The sequence below is a fragment of the Pelodiscus sinensis genome, chromosome 24 (genome assembly GCF_049634645.1).
Source record: "Pelodiscus sinensis isolate JC-2024 chromosome 24, ASM4963464v1, whole genome shotgun sequence".
NCBI classification, from domain to species: Eukaryota; Metazoa; Chordata; order Testudines; family Trionychidae; genus Pelodiscus; species Pelodiscus sinensis.
In genome coordinates, this window is record NC_134734.1 from 18,019,959 (window position 1) to 18,037,231 (window position 17,273).

The 17,273-nt window shown below is 59.3% G+C and overlaps 1 protein-coding gene across 5 annotated transcripts in view; it reads left to right on the top strand.

Moving 5' to 3' along the window:
* Window positions 1–17,244, top strand: part of LOC102460485 (death-associated protein kinase 2-like) — a 32,758-nt gene extending 15,514 nt beyond the window's left edge. For 3 of the 5 annotated variants that reach the window (XM_006113888.4, XM_075908292.1, XM_075908290.1), the window contains exons 2-13: window positions 957–1,028; window positions 3,244–3,368; window positions 4,966–5,187; window positions 6,968–7,106; window positions 8,210–8,339; window positions 9,008–9,056; window positions 10,857–10,883; window positions 11,583–11,735; window positions 12,756–12,801; window positions 13,638–13,727; window positions 14,282–14,365; window positions 16,245–17,244. In XM_006113888.4, coding sequence (XP_006113950.1) covers window positions 960–1,028; window positions 3,244–3,368; window positions 4,966–5,187; window positions 6,968–7,106; window positions 8,210–8,339; window positions 9,008–9,056; window positions 10,857–10,883; window positions 11,583–11,735; window positions 12,756–12,801; window positions 13,638–13,727; window positions 14,282–14,365; window positions 16,245–16,325 — 1,215 coding nt within the window. In that variant the 5' untranslated portion in view covers window positions 957–959 and the 3' untranslated portion in view covers window positions 16,326–17,244. The remainder of the gene's footprint in view (window positions 1–956; window positions 1,029–3,243; window positions 3,369–4,965; window positions 5,188–6,967; window positions 7,107–8,209; window positions 8,340–9,007; window positions 9,057–10,856; window positions 10,884–11,582; window positions 11,736–12,755; window positions 12,802–13,637; window positions 13,728–14,281; window positions 14,366–16,244) is intronic. The other 2 variants (XM_014568947.3, XM_075908293.1) reach the window with 1 other exon arrangement.
* Window positions 17,245–17,273: the final 29 nt, after the last annotated feature.

Sequence of the window (17,273 nt, forward strand, 5' to 3'; positions counted from 1 at the left end):
TCGGGACATGGCGTCTCTGGGATTGATGCTGCAGGCATGGAGGCTGTGGGAGAGCAGGGGCCACGTCAGGCTGGGAGGGCTGATCCGGTGCCTGCGTGTGGGGCAGGGATTAAGGGCTTTAAACCCTCGGTGCTGTCTGTATTCTCAGGCTCTGCAGGCCTCGTCCACTCCCGGGGCGCTTAAAGCAGCCTCAGGGGTGCTCCTCGTGGGCCTGGGGAAGCAGAGGAGGATACCCGTCGTACAGCGCCGTGTGACTTGACCCACCAACAAGTTATAAAAGGGGCCTTTGTGCATCTGTGACTCCACCCCCTCTGGGCAGCGTCTCCCTGATAAGTCCTAGTGGAAGATCAGAGGGGGCAGCTTTCCCCCCCCCCCCCCAGATTTTAATTCCTTCCCCCTGATGACTATAACGCTGTAAATCCCTCTGCAGCTCAGCAGAATAATCTCCCTTGTAATCGCTCTCCAGGGTTCCCCGGCTTTGCTTCCCAGCTGTCTCCTCTCCACTCCTGAGTTCATTTCACTCCAGCGTTTGGGCCCCCTCTGTAGCCTGGGGGCTGGAGAGGGGCCGGGGGAGCCCACGGCTCTGGACTGGGCTTGCAGGGCGCAGGTGAAATCAGTTTGCTGGAGAGGTGAACTCAGAGGACAGACTCTTCGGTGGTGTGGGGGTGCCGGTCCGGGATTGAGGGGCCTCGTAGATGTGTGTGTGTGTGTGTGTGTGTGTGTGTGTGTTCAGGGCTAGGACAGAAGGGGGTTAAGGGCATCAGGAGAGTTGGGGAGAGCTCAAAGTTGCATGGGGGAGGAGCTGTGATGCAGGACACCTTTACAGGCATCAGCCCCCCCACATCCTGCTTTTCTCTGGCAGGTGACTCTGAGCGCCGCTGTCCACAGTCCACCCCGGCAGGGCCCGGCCCCACATCCCTTCCCACCTAACCTGTGCCCTCTGTTTGTTTTTGCAGCTGATGGCCAAGGATGGCGGGGCCGTGGGCCTTGCCAATGGGGGGTCTGGGAGCCCCACCGACACCATCAAGGTGAGAGTTGACCCTGGTGCATGGTGGCTGGGATCTGCTCTTTCCTCCGGTCGTTGAGTGGTCGGGAGGCTGGGCTCAGGTGCCTTATGCTCCTCCTCCCACTCCCTGTTTTCCCGGCAGGGGATGGCGGGGGAGCAGTGGTGTCTCTGGTTCTCACCTGCCTTGAACACTCCATCCTGCCGAGCTCTGGGACCCAGGGCTATCCTGTGGCAGCAGGTTCCGCACCTGAATTTTTGCATTTTTTACAAAAGTTTTGCTTTTAAATGCAGCTGGCGTATTTATCCAGCCCCAATTATTTCAGCCCTTCACAATCAGCATCATATGCATTCTTGTGTCAGAGCAACTATACCCAGCGGGGGAAACTGAGGCAGGGCGGCTAAGTGACTCAACCAAGGTCACTCAGTGAGTTGGTGGCACAGTAAGGCGTGGCACCAGGTCTCCCAAGCTCTGGCTTAGTTGCCTAGCTGCTGGACCAACCTCTCTTGGCTGCCTTTCGCTTCCATCAGCTTTTCCTCAGTCCCTGCAGCCCAGCTCCTGGCTAACCCCTCTGCGGACCAGCCGGTTGGTTCTAAAGAGGTAGGTCAGGGAGGCTGCGAAGTGGCAGGGTTTGGGGAATGGTGCTGTGCTACAAATGGGGATTAGCTGCACATGGCTGGGAGCTGGATGGTGAAGGCAGCTGGTAGCAAAAGATACTTTGATCTGCCAGGTGGCAGCAGGAGAGGCTGGAAATTGACCCAAAGGGGAAGTAAGGGCCAAGTTTCTCTCCGCAGGGAGGCTTTGCCCGGGCTCAGCCTCTAGCAGATGCTTCATCTCTGGGCTCTGCGGGTTGCCACCGGGCAGGTGTCGAAAAGGCCAGTTCCTGCTCAGCCCATCAAGGCAGGACTTTGCTCTCAGGCCTGAGTGGTGGGGCCGTTCTGAGTATGAGCTGAGCACCAAGGGAAGGCTGAGCACCAAGGGAAGCATATGGCGGAGAGCTGGTCATCTCTGTTCACTTGTTTCTGCCCATTGCACGGGCGCTAGCTGGCTCCTGGCTGGCCGCCTCCACAGAGAGGCCAAGAGTTGAATGAGTTATGGAGTCTGAAATTCCCCAGAGCGGGGGGAGAGGCAGGGGGGAGAGGCAGGATCCTGCCTGTGCCGCTGGGCAGCGTGGCTGGGCATGGTTGAATCCCTGCCCTGCCTCACACAAGATCTGGCAGCATTTTGGTTCCACAGGAATGATCCCAGGGTGGTGACGCAATGGGCTGTTTTTGCCACGACTCACCCCAGAGCTGGCCGCATGTCAGTGGCCGATGACTGTTCCCTGGGCAGCGTTGAGGTATGCTGTTCAGCTGCGATGCCTCCCCCCAGAGGTAGCTGCATTGCAACTACCCCATATGCTGGTTAGCCTGAAGAGTCAACGCTTGCCAGTAGAGATCACAGCAGGGGGGAGGAGGGAATGTCATTGAGGTACCCTTGTGTAGGAACCGACAGCGCTTTCTGACAGCGCTCACTGTGGGAGGAATTTGAGTAGCTCCTCAGAGCCCTGTGTCTCTGCTGCCCGGTTTGGATGGAAGGTGCTGTGTAACTGCAGGCATGCTGGCGCAGGCACAGGCATGTGGATAAAGCCGGGTGGCAGACATTGGCATGTGGGAACGGGGGCCTACCAGAGGAGTCCCAGCCAGGCCCCTCTCCTTCTCCCCAGCTCTGTGATCCCTTCTTCTCAATCAGGATGATGAAGTGAACCTGTTGTGTTATTGTAGCAATGCAGCATGGGAAAAATCCTGCTCTTCCTCAGTTTACCTTAAAGGTGCCGGGGTTGATGTTAGTCTTGGTGATGGGGGCTTTGCGCCGTCCCATTCAAGAGCTCTACAAACCTTCACTCTGTTTCTGCCACAAGCCCCCCTGCGGCCAGAATCCCCCTGCCCGTGGTGCACACTGGAGTAGGGAAGCAACATGCCCAGGGGAATGCAGGGAGTCAGTAGCAGAGGCTGGAAAACAACCCAGGAGTCCTGGCTCTCAGCCTGCTATGCCTTTGACGAATAGCTCCCTGTAGACTTGTAGTGTATTTCTGTACCCACCTGTGGCTGGCTCTGCAGGGACTGGAACCTGTGACTTTCCACACAAGCCCAGGCGTTGCTACCTGCTGTGCTAAGGAAGGGATACCCCCTGCAGCGGCCTGACCCTGCCAGCTAAGCTGCGGTGTTGCCTTCAATGTCTTCTCTGCTGCCCTCTGCAGGAGACCGGCTGCCCAGAGGACGATGAGGTCTTTGTGTCGGAGCCACCGCTGAGTCCCAACTCCATGGCTACCTTCCGAGCCAGCAACGTGGAGGACCTGTACGAGCTCTTGGAGAAACTGGGCAGGTGAGGTGCCGCAGCTCAGGCCGGCCCTCCGCTGTCTCCGGGCTGCGTCTCGGTCCAGCGTAACTCGGGATGCTCTGCTCATGTCTGTGCCCCATTGCGGGGGGAGGAGCGGTGCAGCCCTGGAGCTGGAGGGAGTCTGGGGGTGGGGGGGAGTTGGCGCGGGCAGTCCTGAATTTTGTCCTGCGGACGTGTTGCTCTCTCACGTGGACGGAGGGTGCTAAGCTCGGGGTCTCTCCCCGCCAGCTCAGAGCAGAACAACCACCGCAGGAAATTCCTGCTTGCTTCCCGCCCCTGGCTTGTCACAGAGCTGTCCCCCATGGCTTCTTCTCGCTGCCCCTCCCTCTCGGCTCTTGGCAGGGCTCCCCTGCAGCCTGAGCAGCTGAAAGGGTTGGATGGCGTCAAGGTGCAGTCGATCGCATGGAGCCAGCATCAGTGATGGCCTAAAGCACCTTCCCTAACCATGAGGCTTTGCGTCTGTCCCAGGAGTGCACACAGAACCCAGGAGTCCTGGCTGCTCCCCTCCCTGGGACTAGAACCCAGGAGTCCCGGCTCCTCCCCTCCCTTCCCCCGCTGGGACTAGAACCCAGGAGTCCCGGCTCCTCCCTCTCCCTTCCCCCGCTGGGACTAGAACCCAGGAGTCCCGGCTCCTCCCTCTCCCTTCCCCCGCTGGGACTAGAACCCAGGAGTCCCGGCTCCTCCCTCTCCCTTCCCCCGCTGGGACTAGAACCCAGGAGTCCCGGCTCCTCCCTCTCCCTTCCCCCGCTGGGTCTAGAACCCAGGAGTCCCTGCTCCTCCCTCTCCCTTCCCCCGCTGGGTCTAGAACCCAGGAGTCCCGGCTCCTCCCTCTCCCTTCCCCCGCTGGGTCTAGAACCCAGGAGTCCTGCGTGGATCCTGGGCATGGGTCACGCTACCCCTATATGCCACATCAGAACTTGCATCTGGTGCCCCCTCCCCATGGCTGGCCTGTGCGTGGGGCAGGGAGGGCATGTTGCAGGCCAAGCCGCGGAGGAGGCGTCGCTAGCGTCGCTGACGCAGCGAGGGGCAGTGTCGTGCTGTGATCGCCCCAGGAAGGCCGGGTGCTATGGGGCCGTGTGTCTCCCGGGGGGCTGTGCGCGCAGCCTCGCTTGGGGCTCTCGGAGGCTGAACGCACGCTCCGTGATGTTTTATGGCGCACGTCTTGCAGGAGCCTCGTTCCATGGAACCGTCCCTCCCTGCCCCGGGTGTGGCTTTGTGGGGGCATCAGCCAGCGGCCAGCCTGGCTCCTGCTGTCAAGCCAGGCTGCTCCAAAACACACCGTGGGGTGGACGTCTTCCCCTTGGCTACGTTCTTTAATCACTAGGGAAAGTTTGGTGAAAATACGACTGCTGATGGCTCAGTGGTACATTGGCTGCTGCTGCTAGTTCTGAGGCAGTGGGGCCTAGGGGTTAGTGCAGGGGACTGGCTGCGGGGCAGGACACCTGCGTTCTATTCCTAACTCTGGAGGGGAGTGGGGCCTAGTGGTTGGAGGGGGCACTGCTTGCCCATTCTGATGCCCCCTGCCCCTCTGCACCCATGGCTTCAGCCCCCACTAGGTTACCTCTCCACCTTGTCCCCGCAGTGGGCACTTCGGGGTGGTGAAGCGCTGCCGGAAGCGGAGCTCAGGGTCCTTCTACGCCGCCAAGTTTGTGAAGACGCGCAAGTGCAAAGGCAGCCGGTGGGGGCTGGACCGCGAGCAGGTGGAGCGGGAGGTCAGCATCCTGAAGCAGCTGGAGCACCCGAACATCCTGCACCTGCATGATCTCTTCGCCAGCAAAGCTGAGACGGTGCTGATCCTGGAGTTGTGAGTGAGCGGGCCGGCGTGTGGGTGGGGGGCAGGGCACGTGGGTTTCCCCCTTTCCCTCTGTAATAACGCTGTGTTCCTAGCGCACCCCATCCTCTCCCTGCTGGGGGACCGTCCCCATTGCACTCAGGGGAAACTGAGGCACATAGAAACCGGGAAGACTTGCACCAGAGTCCTGCAGTGAGTCAGTGACCAAGAAAAGCTGGGGAGAGAGCCCAGGAGTTCTAGATCCAGTCATTGTTCCCTCTAATAATTTCCATCCATGTGCAGAATAAATTTTTATGTGCAGATGTGCACCACCAGTAGAAACACTTAGGCTGCGGGCGCTCTGCTGATCAGCTGGGTGGCACTGGAATTTCTTCTGAGCAGCTGCTCAAGCACACAGCCTACAGGGGACACTGGTCTCAGTCTCCTTTGCTTTAAGCGCTGTAGATCACGCCCCCTGCCCTCTGGGCTGCGGTTAAAACCCAGGAATCCTGTCTACCAGTCCTCTCTGCCGCTCTAATCGCTAGCCTCCACTCATCACTCGCCTTGGCACAGCTGCTCTGCCCTGGGGCGTGTCACACGTGGGCCCTGAGCTCTGAGCCTGCTTCCCCGTGCCGAGCTGCGGTGTCTGGGTTGAGATGGCGGGAGAGGCCAATGATGCTTAGACCCGCCCCACCTGCAGAGGCTGCAGGCTGACATGATGCGGCTGGGGGTCCCAGTCCTTAAACTCTCTGGGATGGGCAGCGGAGGGCATGGGTATTAGGTGATGATAGGGCTAGGGGAGGCAAGCCCCCACCCCGCCCCAGCCCTGCCCCTTCTGCCTAGGCCCCGGTCCCTAATGGGAACCAAGCCACCCCCTCCCCCACTAGCTCCTCCGGGAGGCCCCGGAAGCACAGGGAGGGAGGGGGGCTTGTGGCTCCAGCCTCTCCGGCCCCGACGAGCGGGCGCTCGGGGGCAGCAACGCTCCGCCCCCATTACGCCTACAGCCAGTGTTCTGGGGGCGGAGCCTGGGCGGGGCCAGGCCAGCAGTTTGGGAAGGCAACGCCTTCCCTTGCCTCGTGTACCCACCGCCCGGGGCTGAGGGTTTGAAATACCGGGCCCTTAATGGTGCCTCCCCAGCGAGAGAAGCACGGATTTGACTTGGGCTGCGTCCGCTTCACTTTTTGAGCCCGGTTGGCTGATCTTTTTTTTCATTATTTTTTTTTTAATCCTGGCAAATCTCATTTAGATCCTGTGGTGAAAGGGCCTGACTCTCCGTGGGCCTTGGGCCACAAGGCAACCGGGACCCTGGGTGATCCGTGTATGTGCATACGCTCCTATCTGTCTGCCTCCTGTGGGTATGACATGGCCATCTGCTTGGGCAACGCCAGCTGTCCAGAAAGTGTCCGTGGGACATCTGTCCAAGGGTCGCTTCCCCCCCCCACTGAAATGCAGCCCCCTTCTAGGCTGCAGTGGTTTAACAGCAACACACAGCCAGAAGCACTCGCCCGTCTCGGAAATGCAGCCACCTCTGAGGAGGAGCCTGGCCGGGAACGGCAGAATGGAATTAGACCCACGCAGGGCCACATCACTCCAAGTCAGGACTCCTGGGTGCTATTCTCAGCGATGCCTTGTCCTTTGCTGAGGCCCCAGGTCAAATCGCTCCCCCACTTGGTGCCTCAGTTTCCCCCGGGAGGAGGTGGTGCCAATTCCACCTGTGCCGGGGGCTTTGAGATCCTGTGGCGCCAGGCTGCGTTAGGCGGGTGTTGAAACCGCCCCCGTTCGAGCACGCGCTTGCTGCTGTCCCTGCTCTCAGGATCCGCGGCGGGGAGCTCTTCGACTTCATCGCCGAGAAGGAGATGCTGACGGAGGCGGAGGCCATCGAGTTCCTGCAGCAGATCCTGCAGGGCGTCGCCTACATGCACGGGAAGCACATCGCCCATTTCGACCTCAAGGTGCCTGGCTCCCTCCCTCGCTCCCCGCTGGCCCCTTCGCCATTGCGTCTCCGACCCAGCATGCGGGAGGAGATTGGAGGTGGATGTGTGTGGGGAGGGCAGGGGGGCAAATGCCCTTTGTAGCTATGCCAGGCCTTGCCTGGTTCCCCGAACTCCAAGGCTGCTCTGCCTCGTGCGTTTTCCTCCCTGCGGAGCAGAGAATGCCCAGAACATGGCTTGTTCCAGCCTCACCGCCGATCCACCCCGTTCTGGGGGCTGGGCAGGTCCAGAGCCCAGTACACCAGCTCCACCCCAGCCAGGACAAGGGCTGTTAGTGGCTTGCCTCCGCTCTCTTCGAGGCCCTCTTTTTGCTGCCATGGAGACCCAGGCCCGTGGTACAAATTCTGTGGCTTTTCCCATGGCCAGAGGGGTCTGTGGTGGCCCCGGGCCTGTGAGTTGCCCCTGAGTCTGCTTGTTCCATCTCCTCTCTCTCCTTCCCACCCCGTCCACTCCCCGAACTCCTGGCATGGCCACTGCCACCTTGTGGCCAGCCGTAACTCTGCAGGCTCAGCAGTTTTTTACACAGGCCAACCTCCACCTCCCCTCCCCAAATTGGACAGCAGTTGGAAAAATTAGACCTTCCTTCTGCTCTGGGGCAGAGAGATGGGGCTGGGGCAGAGAGATGGGGCCGGGGCAGAGGGCCCAGATAGTGGGGCTCTCCTCCCTGGCTGTATCGGCTCTCCCACTTCCACGCTCGTTGGAGACATTGGGCTCAGAGCCCAGCCTTGCGTGGCGGGAATCTCAGCAGGAACTCACCGTGGGAACCTTCAGGCCTTGTGTGTTCCCACCTTGATCCCTGCTGGCATCACACGCCCACCGCTTAACTGTTCCAACCTTTGCAGCCACCACAACCCTGCCGTGGGCACGGGGCCTGCAGCGTGAGCTGACCCCTTTTAGCTCAATGTCCCTTGCATCTGTTTGCACCAGGGCAAAGGGAGAGCGAGATGCGGCCCGCCCCGATCTGATCACATTCCCACACGTGCTTTGCACTGGTGTCAGGGACCGGGTGGGGCGTGGGGCACCGGAGAACGGGGCTCATGGTGTCTCTTGCCACACTTCCACAGCCAGAGAATATCATGCTGCTGGAGAAAGATGTCCCCAATCCAAAAATCAAGATAATTGATTTTGGCCTGGCCCAAAAGCTGGAAGATGGAGTGACCTTCAAAAGCCTTTGTGGGACTCCGCAGTACATAGGTAAACAGCCAAGCACTATTGATCTGCTGAGAAGCTTATCCAGGAGCCTGTGGGACTCATTGGCATAGTGTTCTATTGGGGGGTTAACCTGTGGAACTCTCTGCCACTGGATATCATTGAGTCATAAGGTGCAGCAAGATTCCCGAAAGCCTTAGCAGGGACACACAGAGCAATCTTGTGTGGTTCCCATAATGTCTTTCATTCCCAAAGCCTCTGGGAATACTTGATAGCAAGGAACTTCACCCCCCTCTATAATAGTGCTACCTCTGGGGACAAACACAGTGGCTGCTTCGAGCAAGTACAGACCCTTTAGGATGGGATGTGGAGGAGACTCTTGTTTCCTGTTAACCTGCAGTGGAGGGTTAAAGAGGCAGAATGTGGTACCCAGAGGTTTGGGGACAGCTCTTAACTGCCCTTTCCTTCCCAAAGCACCAGGGGCTCTTAATGACCTTCTGGGGTGAGAAGTTTGTACTCCTGGCCAGTCTGAAAGCACAGCTCGGTATCCCTAGCAGCACTCAAGCAGTGGGAACGGCTGGATTTTTAGCGGAGCGAGGGCCCTTCTGTTTTGATTTGCTATACATCTTGGGTCCCGTAGGGGGTGTACGGAGTCAGGCAGCGGATGCAAAGTGACACTTGGGTATGTCTACTTTTTTTTTTTCTCCTCCAAGCTCCCGAAGTGATTAACTACGAGCCCCTCAGCTCGGCGACAGACATGTGGTAAGGACAGGAGCCCACCCAATTCCCCTTCATGCCATGGCTCGGGCGAGGGGTATGAGCGGGCGTCAGCTCAGATGGGTTCTCAGAATCCCCCAGGGTACATTGTCCAGGGCGCGGTCTTTGTTTGAAACACTCCAAGCGCCGCTGGGAGACGATTCCCTGGCCCCTCACATCCAGCTAAAACGGATCTGACAGCCAGTCTTAAGGAGGTCCATCTGCTCCGCGAAAGGGGGTTCTGATAGAGCTGTGTTTCTCACCCCCTTTTTTTTTAAAAGTGTCCCTTTTAAAAAAAATTATAAGTGGCCCCAGGACCTATAGTTTTCAGACACACAATTTTTTTTCTACCGTTGCAACACATTTGTTTAAACAACTTAATTGTAGCTGGGTAGGCGATGAAATTTTTGGGTGTAAAAAGTACAAAAATAATAAAGTGCTGTAAAACTTAAAACAAACATTCAGTGTTCTCCAAATTTCAGTTGTCTTGACAAACCCACTCAGACTTCTGTCAAGTACCCCTAAGGGTACTTGTCCCATTAGTTGAGAAACACTGCGATAGAGGTCTATACAGTCATGACAGGTATGGAAAAAGCAAACAAAGAAGAGTTATTTACGTGTTCCCGTAACATAAGAACCAGGGGTCACCAAATGAAATTAATAGGTTTTAAACAAACAAAAGGAAGTTTATCTTCACCCAGAGCGCACACAACCTGTGGAACTCCTTGCCAGAGGATGTTGGGAAGACCAGGACTTTAACAGGGTTCAAAAAAGAACTAGATAAATTCATGGAGGTTATGTCCATCAATGGCTATTAGCCAAGATGGGTAGGGATGGTGTCCCTAGCTTGTTTGTCAGAAGCTGGGAATGGGTGACAGAGAGGGATCACTTGATGGTCCCCTGTTCTGTTCACTCCCTCTGGGGCACCTGGCATTGGGCCTTCAATCAGAACAGAGATTGAAAGGTGTCTGGTCGGGAGGAGAACACACTAGCACCTCTTTTCTTTCTGACTTCCATCCCATTGCAGCCAGCTACTTAAAAAAGCATTTCTGTCATCCAGTCAATGCTTCCAAGCCATGCAATCGGGGAGGCTGGGGGAAGCGAGGGTGTTGCACACCTGGGCTATGTCTACATTGGTGGCTTCTTGTGCAAGAACATCTTGCACAAGGGTTCTTGTGCAAGAAGTCTTTCATAAGAAAAAGTCCACACTGCCATGTGCGAGCTGTGCTTTTGCGCAATATCTCCCATGGCGGTGTGGACGCTCTCTTGCGCAAGAAAACTCTGATGGCCATTTTAGCCATACGGCTTTCTTGTGCAAGAAATCCCTGCTGAGCATCCACACTGCCCTCTTGTGCAAGAGCTCTTGTGCAAGAGGGCTTACACCTGATAAAAAAGAGCGTAGCTCTTCCGCAAGGAGCCCTCTCTTACCACGCCGTACTGTAAATTTCCTTGTGCAAGAGCAGGCGGGCAGTGTGGACGCTCTGCAAATACTTGTGCAAGAACGGCTGTACTTGTGCAAGAAGCCACAAGTGCAGACATAGCCCTGGAATGTGGGAAGCGAGCGGTGGGTTAACACGCCATAGAGTGAAAGCTGCTTGTCCAGCCTGCTCAGGATAAACAAGGGAGAGACAAATGGATCAGCCAGGATTTGGGATAAGAGTTGGGGAGGAGAAAAGGGACGTTTATCCCACTCTGGCATTTATGTACCTGGCCCCCCTCCCTGATTTCTGCCAGCGTAGCCTGTGCGCATGGCTGATCCCTGTGCCTCAGGCTGGCTAACCTAGAATGTGTCTTTGTATATTTCAGGAGCATCGGTGTTATTACCTACATTTTGTAAGTACCTGACGTCTTGGGCATCTCTTCTTCTCTGAGCCTCCCATCTTTGGCCCCCGCATTGTTGTTTTTATCCAGAGACCGTTTCCCTTCCCCCAACTCTTCACCAAAGAAGGGCAGAGTGGGGAAACTGAGGCACGGAGCAGGGGCACAGCTTCCCCGGGAGCTCTGTGGCAGAGCCAGGAAGGCAACCCAGGCCCCTTGATGTCCTCACCCAGGAATGGGACCGTCCACCCCATTTCAGTCTGTTTTACGCTGTCAGCGTGGGGCAGAGGGCAACCAGGCCCTTTGCTGACAAGTGCTATTGGGACAGGAACCGGGACTGTCTGGATGTCTGTGCAGCACCTAGCCTGCGGGGGTCCCGATCCTGGCCAGGGCTGGTCCCGATCCTGGTTTCCGTCTGGGTGATAAGGCAGGTAGACGGGGCCCTAAGCTGACTGCTTGGGGGAGAAGGCAGCAGTGGGGAGTGGATTACGGGGATGGAGGGAGAGTTTCATACCAGCTGAGGACCAGGCTGGCTGCACATGCATCCTGTCTTTGGACAAAGGGGCGTGGCTCCCAGTAGGGGGGTGGACATCACGTCCTTTGCAGGTCAGGTGGGTCTCACGCTCCTTGCTAGCTTGCCTCTGTCCCTGGCGGCTCGCCCTGGCGGGGTCCTGTGGACTCAGCCGGCTCTCAAGGGGTCCTTGTCTCGTGCAGGCTGAGCGGCATGTCCCCCTTCCAGGGCGAGACGGACGCCGAGACCCTCTCCAACGTCGTTGCCGGCATCTACGAGTTTGAGGACAAGTACTTCAACGAGACCACCGAGATGGCCAAGGACTTCATCCGGCAGCTGCTGGTGAAGGAGCCGGGGTAATGCCGGCACTCGGCGTGGCCCGCCGGGCAGCGAGACCCTGGGGTGGCTTGTGGACAAGGGGGTTCGCTGAAGGAGCCGGGAATCCCTCGGACGCATGGGGGTGACAAGCACCTCTGCTGACAGAGGCCCCTGGCAGAGGGCTCAGGTGGGATGTGGGGGCCCCATTCTGTCATCTGGCACCGTGTGATTTCTGCCCCGAGGAGCTAGGCCAGGGGTGATCCCAGCTATGGGGGGAGGTTCCTTCAAGCCAACCTACCCCCAAATACCCCAGCTGGAAAGGCCAGCGTGGGTGTGCGATCAGGGCCAGCTGGACCCCAGCTTGTAACCTGGGGGGGCAGCGATGTTGGGTGAGTGCCAGAGGGGGTGGCAAGAGCAGCCCGTCTGCTGCTGCTGATGTTGGCAACAGAGGGGCGGGTGCGGGAACAGGGGGTAAGAGGGCACGTCGGTGGGGGGCGGTTGAATCCATTGCACAGCGTGGCACATGGGCGGGCTAGGGAGATGGAGTGGAGGGAGCATACGCCTGCCTGGGGGGCTCGGTGGAAAGCACCGCAAGGGGAAAGGGCCTGGGAGGAAGTGTGTGGGGTGGGGGAGAGGGGAGGGCCCCAAGAGGAGCAGGGGGAAAGGGCCTGGGGAGAAGGGGAGGGGAGCGGGAGGAGGGCCCAGGGAAAAGTTAGGAGGGAGAGCCCCAGGGGGAGCAGGGGGAAAGGGCCTGGGGAGAAGTGGGGGAGGAGCCCAGGAGGAGCAGGGGGGGGGGGGGGGCGGAGGAGGGCCCCAAGAAGAGTGGGGGGAAAGGGCCTGGGGAGAAGCTGGGGGGAGGGCCCCAGGGGAAGTAGGGAGAAAGGGCCCGAGGAGAAGCGGGGGAGGAGCCCAGGATGGGGGGAAGGGCCTCAGTAGGAGCAGGGGGGAAAGGCCTGGGGAGAAGCGGAGTGGGAAGGGGGAATGCGGGGAAAGGGCTTTCCCTTTTCTGGTGGGAAAGCAGCGAGCCGCTCCCACTCTCCCCATGGCGTGTGTTGCAGGAATCGCATGACGGCGGCCGAATGCCTCATCCACCCATGGATCAAGGTGAGGGGGCTGCTGGTGTTTCCACTTGGAACGGGGGGCACACAGGGAGATGGGGCCTACTTAGACTTGCCAGGAGCTTTCAACAAAAATCCCGAACATGGCAAACTTGGTCAAGCAAAAAAAAAAAAAAAATCCACGGGAAACCAAAGTTGCTGAGCCAAAAAAAAAAAAAAAAAAAGTCACTGCGCCTTTAAATGACTCCGTGTTCCTCACTCCCCGGTCCCTGCCAGACCCGGCAGGGGAGAGCTGTCCCTGCCAGGCTTCTGTCCGAGGGAAACAGGAAATACTGGACATTTCACATGTCTGGTATTTTCTGTTTTTTTTTTTTTACCGGACGGGGGACCCGAATACCGAACTGTCCGGGTGAAAACTGGACACCTGGCAAACCTAGGCCCCCCAGGCTAGTGAGGGATGCCCTTGAGTCCTGCACCTGGGGTCAAGGCAGCCACTTGTGGTGGCTTCCCTCTTCCCCCCCGGGCCCAGGCTGGGGTGGGGGTGTGAAGCCAAAGGCCAGGGGCAGAATTGGGCATGAGCCATCGAATATGAGCTGAGTCCTTCATGGCGGGGAATCCTTCAGACATGGCTGTTTCCTGCTCCCTCAAGAGCCTGATCCCCATGGAAAACCCCTCCTCCCAGCCCCCCGGGCCCGGTTCCCTAAACAACCCAAGCCGGGGCAAAGAGCCTGTGGTCTGATTCTCACCTCTGCTGGGTGTTTGTGGGTTGTAGGGGATTGTGTGTGTAAAGGTACTGGGGTCCCTCTGTGGATGGGGGGGCATGCTTGGGGTCCGGGAGGCCGCGACCACTCACGTGTTGCCCGCCTCTCCCTCTCCCGGCAGCCCCTGAGCCGAAAGCAGGCCGCCAACCGCAGCCGCTCCTCCATCAACATGAAGAACTTCCGCAAGTTCAACGCCCGCAGGAAATGGAAAGTAAATCCGGGAGGGCCGCGCAGGGGCACATCCCCAGGACAGCCGGGGGCGCTCTCTCTCCAGTGCTTGCCCCAGGCCAGGTGTAGGGGGCACTGTGTGGTGGGGATTGGGGCAGATCTCAGCAGGGGGCGCTCTCCCCTCCGTGCCAACCCCAGGGGCTCAGTAAAGCCTTTGGGGGCACTTGCCCCTCGTAATCCTTGGTGCACCAAAAGGGGGTGCCGTGTTCCCATCTTTCTGATGGCAACTGCCCCCCCCCCCCCAAAAAGCTCTGGGTACATTTCCCCAATGTAAAAGCCACCGGCTCGTTCCGACTGGGTGCAAATGCCTCTTCGGTCCCTGGCCTAAACTTTACCTCAGCTACTGTGCTCTGCCCCAGAGGTGGACACACTTTAGTGTGTGTGTGGGGGGAGTAACCCTTTAAGATGAAAGAGGCTGCATAACAAGGGGAATTGCTCTGGGGGGTGGGGTGGGAGAGGGCTCTCGTACAATGTGGGAGCTGGGGACTCAGAGACCTTCACCTTAAGCTGCCCCATTGCGGTTGTGTTTCTCCTCAGCTCTCCTACAACATGGTGTCGGCCTGCAACCGGCTCTGCCACCTGAAACTCTTGTGTGTCCAGAGGAAAGAGGATGAGAATCTGGTGAGGCCTTGTTGATTAGCTTGTGCACTTGCTCCCTCGGCAGGCGGCACTGGGGTGGGGGGCGATGGGTAGGCACTGCTTAGGGGCCCCTGAACCCACTGCTTAGGGATTGGAGACAATGTTCCCTCTCATTTTTTCCATCCATGTGCAGGGTAAATTTTGTCCAGTGCACTGAGGCATGGGCGGATGTGCACCACCCCTAGAAACACCTGCTGCCGGCTGTGGGCGCTTTGCTAATCAGCTGGGCAGCATTTGAATCTCTTGTGGGTGGCCGCCCAAGCGCTCAGCTTACCGGGACTGCCGGCTGGGGAAGTGATGGGTGAACAGGCATCAATTATTGATTAATGAGGTTGCTTTAATTCATAATAACTATATTATTATATTATATATTATTATTATTTATTATTAATTATCCAGGTGCCAAACCAACCCCGCCTTCCCAAAGCTCCTGGTCTTAGTGCCGGGGCTGCTGGCCGACCGGCCGGCTCTCTAGCCCAGTGGGTTTCAAACTTTTTTTTCTCATGACCCAGTTGAAGAAAATCGCTGATGCCGCGACGCAAGAGAATGTGACTGGAGTGCGGGCTTTGGGGTAGGGCTGAGGATGGGAGCTTTGGGCTGTAGGAGACTCTGGCTTTGAGGGGGGTCAGGGCTGGGCCAGGAGGCAGCTCCCAGTCAATGGTGCAGCAGGGGGGCTAAGGCAGCTTCCTGCCTCTCCTGGCACCGCAGACCAGGCTGCCCCAGAAGCAGCCAGAAGCAGGTTCCTAGCCAATACAGGTGTGGAGCTAGTGCTCGGGACAGGGGCAGTGCGCAGAACCCTGTGTGCTCCCCACCCCCACCTTGGAGCCGGGTCTGCTGCCGGCCGCTTCTGGGGCGCAGCACAGTCTGTGGTGCCAGGACAGGCAGGAAGCTGCTTTAGCTCCCCCACTGCTCCCCTGATCCCCCTGCAGCCACGAGACCCAGGGCCCGACCTTCCACCCCCCAGTCCTGAGGCACGACCTGTCGTTTGATTCCCACTGACCTAAGCAAGGCATCGCTTCAGGCCGGCCCTTCTGCTTGGTGCCCAGTGTTGGCATCGACCTGGCCTGGGGGCAGCGGGGCCAGGCATGTGGCCGCGCGTGTGTTTGCCAGTGTGCACGGGGGTCGGTGTGCACGAGGGTCCGTGTGCGTGTGCACGGGGGCTGGGTTTACACCCGGACGTGCGTGTGTGTTTGCCAGTGTGCACGGGGGGTCAGTGTGCACGAGGGTCCGTGTGCGTGTGCACGGGGGCTGGGTTTACACCCGGACGCGTGTGTGTGTTTGCCAGTGTGCACGGGGGTCGGTGTGCACGAGGGTCCGTGCGCGTGTGCACGGGGGCTGGGTTTACACCCGGACACGCGTGTGTGTTTGCCAGTGTGCACGGGGGTCGGTGTGCACGAGGGTCCGTGTGCGTGTGCACGGGGGCTGGGTTTACACCCGGACGCGCGTGTGTGTTTGCCAGTGTGCACGGGGGTCGGTGTGCACGAGGGTCCGTGCGCGTGTGCACGGGGGCTGGGTTTACACCCGGACACGCGTGTGTGTTTGCCAGTGTGCACGGGGGTCGGTGTGCACAAGGGTCCGTGCGCGTGTGCACGGGGGCTGGGTTTACACCCGGACGCGTGTGTGTGTTTGCCAGTGTGCACGGGGGTCGGTGTGCACGAGGGTCCGTGTGCGTGTGCACGGGGGCTGGGTTTACACCCGGACGCGCGTGTGTGTTTGCCAGTGTGCACGGGGGTCGGTGTGCACGAGGGTCCGTGTGCGTGTGCACGGGGGCTGGGTTTACACCCAGAAGCGCGTGTGTGCGGGTGCATTGTGTGTCCTCCCTCCTACCCTGCCTGACCCTCTGCTCCCTCCCCTTTCCCAGCGGGACTGCGAGAGCGACCAGGAGGACGAGGCCAGCCACCCGGTGACGCTGCTGCGCCGGCGAAGAAGCAGCTGCTCTTGAGACCCCTGCCCTCATCACAGACTCCAGCATGCTCCCACGGCCCCTCCCCACCTTCTGCATCCACTGGGCAGGGGCAGCTGTCGCCCAGGGAAGGGGGACCCGCGCTCAGCCCTGGCAGATCAGACACCCCGGGCCCAGCAGGAAGGAGCATTGACTTTGGTCGGCTGGGAGCGGGGTGGGGCTGGAAGCAGGCGTCTGCCTCTCCCCCCGCCCCCGGCCCCGCTCTGTCCTGCGGCCCAGGGAAGCAGCTGGCTGCAGGTGGAGATGGTGCCCGGGGCACACGTGTACGGGGGACACGCTGAGGCTGGGCCAGGGGCCGCCAGGCAGTGCCCGTGGGGAGGGGCATTGGAGGGGCGTGTGAAGCCATCCTGCTATTAACCCTTTCGTTGCCCTTCTGTTATGCAAAGAGACCCCGCCCCCCGATTGGGCCTTTCAGGGTGCATTTTCTGCACCCCACTTATGCTTGCCAATGGGAACCCCCCACTAGCTCTTCTGACTGGCACTTGCGGGGTTAACTGGAACCTCCCGCCTCCCTCACTTCCAGCCCATGTGCTCCAGCACTCTCAGGGTTAATCCAACTATATAACTCCCTCCTCCCCCCACCCTGCCCCGGGCCCAATGTGTGAGGGGCTCTCTTTTTCCCCCAGTACATCTGGGGTTAATAGGACGACCCTCCCCCTGCCCCCCCCCCCCCCCCACCCAGCACTTGGGCAGAGCAGTAGGGGACGAAGGGCGGCTCCACATGCTGCCCCAAGGTGCCATGTGCCTTTATCCCGGCTGCAGCCGTCCAGGGACAGCCAGAGCAGCCCTTCCCCGGCGCCCCGCAATCCCCTGCCTGCCGCCCTACGGCGCGGGGCAGCCCCCCGGCCATGCCCCGCCTGCCTGATCATTTGGAAAGAAATAAACATGCGAAGCATCGGCTCTGCCTGCCCTGGTTGCCTTTGCAAG